A 4,071-nucleotide genomic window follows, 5' to 3' on the forward strand; every position below is an offset into this window, starting at 1 on the left:
AGATTCTCAGTACCTTAATGTCTAAGGTTTTGTTTTACTTTTTAAAAACAACTTTAGATTCCAGATGTGTTTTTAATACAAGTAAAAAGAATATAGACAATGTTAAGGGTGAAAGAGTAGTGGCCTGTAATTACAAGCTGTAATTTTGTATCTGTTACTTAACAGTTTAGCGTTGACCTTCAAAGAGAAGGAATCTTAAACTCATGTTAATAGTATATGGTTTAATTACTGTATGCTCTTCCCAACAGTTTTGTTCATGTAGCATCTTCAACTAGTTTGTTAACATCCAAATCACTTAAAATGATATATTCCACTTAATTCCTTTGTTGGAGAAAAGCAAAAGAGGCATTATGATGTATTATAAAGACCATAGATTTAATAGCATCATTCTACTTCATTGTGTTATTAGTTATGTAACCACAACTAGGTCCCTCACCTTCAGCAGAATTGTCTTAAATCCTTTTTAGAATAAACTAAAACATAAATAAGCTTTAAAATTATTTAAAATTTCTGACCCTTTCTTATATATAAATTAAGAAAATTAGACTAATCTCCATGGGCTCTTCTATAACTGTAACATTATATGATTATTCTTAGACTGGTGTATCAACACATAAAATCTTCCATGATAGAAAATACTAGACAAAAAAATCCATGTACTGCTGATGATAGTCACTATTAAGGTTAAATTATGTCAGACGTTTTTGTCTCAGACTTTCCTAGAACTTGTACCAAATCTGGGTATCTATCCTTTCACTGAGTGTCTTGTTAGATTTCATGCAAGGGTATAATCAAATTTTATCTGACTTCATGGATATGTCCCAAGTTGTCATTTTTGGTTTTTATTTTTATGTAAAAATGTAACAATTCAACAGTAATTTATATTTATTTTTTAATGTAATTTATCGTGTCATGCATGAAATTTGCCTCCTGAATACTTCTGCTTAAGCAAATGCTAATTGCTTTTCCTAAAGAAATATAATTTGACCATAGTATTCATATATAAATAATCAAGGGTTGAACATTCAGGTAAAATCTCATTATAATATTGAATATCTCAATTATTTTCCCTTTGTGATTTTTAGAAGGATACATTCCTAGAATGTATCTTTACTGGCTAGTACATTGACTGCCACACTAGAAAAAAAAATTTCCTTCGGGCCATGGTGTTTTATTATGAAAATAAAATAAAAACTTCAAAAACAAAACGATCCTTTCTAATTTAATTAAAAATTTAATGAAAAACAAAATATATTGACTTCTGTTCATTAGTCCATGTTTTTAGAATTAGTCAATATTAATTGTAACAATAAGAACATCAACAAATAAGATTTCCATGAACCATCTGCAGGGTTTTGCCTAGGTTTTGCTTCACAAGGCCCCTGGCTCAAAACTAATGGGAGTTAAACACAACTCATATGGAAGTTAATGTGCTAGCTTCCTTTCACTTAAAATGGAAAGACTAAGTAGTGTGGTGAGAAAGTAGGCAGTGAGAGCAACCATACATTGTACCTTTGTCAATTTTTGTGTTCAAGCTTTTGAGATTTTTGTGGTGGTGTTTTTCTTTGTGTTCACTGGAAACCCACTATATATCCAATACCGGGTACTTAGTAGAGAGTACAGGTATAAAAATGAAGGACATTGTCCTCAGGAACTTAGAATATAATTTGGGGAGAAAGGATTTACATGCATAAAAGACCTACATACATGAAACAAGAAAGGAAAAAAATGACAGAATTTAATTAAGCTCTGATTAGTGTAGTATTAACAATAATGAAATCTCTGAAGTGATTGGCCCAAAATTCATAAATGGCTTCCTACAGGAGCTGGAAATAGAGTTGTGGCTTGAAGTTTAAGAAAGTGGAAAGGAAGTTCTGACTCGGCAAACAGTTAAATATTAAAATTACATGGGTGAAGGGCAGTGAAAATATATAGAATAAATTATCTTATTATAAGACTTAAGATTGGATAGGTAGGTTGAAGTGGTATCAGAGGTTTAAACATGAGACAATATATAGTTATGAAAGTATCTGGCTTGTAAGTTTTAAGGGAATGCTAACTTTGTATGTTTGTATGTGTTTCAGGAAAGAGAAAAAGTAATGAAATGATTACAACTTTAGCCAAGAAGCAGAAGACTGATGTCAGCACTGAACATCCTCCCTTTTATTATAACATCCACAGACACAGCATTAAAGGAATGAATATGCCAAAGTACGGTAGCCAGTGAATGGCAAAGTGTTTTATTTTATATTTTAATAATACTGTGATCTAAATAAAAATGCAAGATCCTAATCATATTTTTTCCTTTCCTCATTGCAGGTTAAAAAAGTTTTTGTGCTATCTGTCTCAAGCAGGCTTTCGAGTAAGCCGAACTCATTTTGACCCAATGGGTGTTCGTACAGATGCACCTCTAATGCAGTTCAAATCTATCCTCTTAAAGTACAGCACCCCCACCTACACTGGAGGACAGTCAGAGGGCCACGTCCAGTCAGCTGCCGAAGACACAGTAACTGACAGGGTTGAAATGTCAGTGAATGACAAAGCAGAAGCAAGTGGCTGCAGAAGATGGTAAATGTAGAAAATGTGTTCTCAGGTGTCTGTATAGATGGCCTAATCATTCTCTACACCAACTCTAGTTCTTTTTCTATTCTTTCAATTCAGTGGTGTAAAAATAAAAAGCAGTATTGTTTTCATTCAGAAAATTAGCAGTTTCTAACTTAGCTGGTTTGGGAGCTTTGCTTTTTCAGGTTTTTCTTATTTTAAAGAAAACTTAAAATTTTAATGGAACCATTTTATATGAAGCCAAGTTTCTGAGATCACCCTACTGTTTAATAATTTGGAAATTTTTCACATGCGAAGTGTTTGGAATTTTATGTACATTCTGGAAGCCATCTTTTGCTATTCTTAATCACATCTCTACTTAAACTGATTCATGATGTTTCTTTTTCTGTTTACAGTGCACAAAATGAAGGTAAAGCCTTTGACCTATTAAAATGATTCTGAATACAATAGGAAGAACAGTGTTCTTCCAGGTCACTAATGTATTTCACAATTAGAAAGCTAAAATATGTTCCCATTTTTAAGAAATCATACATCTTCCCACATTGATCTTTTATTTCTGGCTTTTGAGAAACTAAATACTTGCCTGAGACAGAAATACATTTTTTTGTAAGTTTAAGGTCTAGATGACTAAACTTCAAGATTTTGTCAAAATAAATCGAGACCATTGTTCTAGTACAATAGTTGTTCACAAGCACTGAATCCCTGAAAAGGAGAAATTTTGTTACAAATTAAACAGGTTGGGTGATCTCAGGTGCCACCTCAGATAATGCACGTACAATATTCATTTGCTTGGTTGTACTACCTCTCAGAAGTAAAATCTGTCACCTTATGAAGTGAGGGTTTTTTGATTTGGGGCTTGGTATTTTTGTTTCTTTGGTTTGGTTTTTTTGGGTTTTGTGTGTGTGTTTGTATAAATTTTTTGTGTAAGTAGCCCAAGCTAACATAACTATAAAAATTAGTTGGAAAAAAAATCTTGTCTCCATTAATAAATATCATTTTTGCTTCATTTAAATTTAAGATTTTAGATGAAAGGATTTGGTATAAAGTTTACGATTTTGTCTCAAAAATTTAATCCATTTGTTCTAAAGTATTTCTTGGGGGAAGTAACTTTTTATAACCATTAAGCTGGGGTAGGGGTGGAAGTACAGTTATAGTTGAAAGATTGAATTACAGCACATAAGAAAAAAGCATTTCCATGACATATACAAAAAATCTGGGGGTTGGAGGTTAGATAAACATGGAATATTAATTAGCAGAAATAAGGGAAAATCTCTGTGTTATTACAGGATATTCCCAAGAGGATTTTTTTTTCTTTCTCCAATTAATATAATCATACATTTTCAGTAAAACAAAGGAATAGGTAGTGCAAGTTAGTTTCTGTAATGACCATAAAAAATTCTACTCGATAATTCTTATCGGTTAAAATTTTAACTTACAAATGAGCACAAAAAGAAATAAAAGTTATTAGTTACTTCTTTTTTGTTTGTATAATTAAAAAGAAAAATTACT

General features: G+C 31.7%; 1 protein-coding gene across 1 annotated transcript in view; it reads left to right on the top strand.

Moving 5' to 3' along the window:
- The window catches only part of TRMT1L (tRNA methyltransferase 1 homolog (S. cerevisiae)-like), a 79,404-nt gene extending 76,707 nt beyond the window's left edge, over window positions 1-2,697 (top strand). Inside the window, exons 9-10 of the mRNA XM_012639962.1 lie at window positions 2,085-2,211; window positions 2,320-2,697. Of these exons, the coding sequence (XP_012495416.1) occupies window positions 2,085-2,211; window positions 2,320-2,572 (380 nt within the window). The 3' untranslated portion in view covers window positions 2,573-2,697. The remainder of the gene's footprint in view (window positions 1-2,084; window positions 2,212-2,319) is intronic.
- The last annotated feature ends 1,374 nt before the right edge of the window (window positions 2,698-4,071 follow it).

Source organism: Propithecus coquereli, unplaced genomic scaffold (genome assembly GCF_000956105.1).
Source record: "Propithecus coquereli isolate 6110/MARCELLA unplaced genomic scaffold, Pcoq_1.0 Scaffold146, whole genome shotgun sequence".
NCBI lineage: Eukaryota > Metazoa > Chordata > Mammalia > Primates > Indriidae > Propithecus > Propithecus coquereli.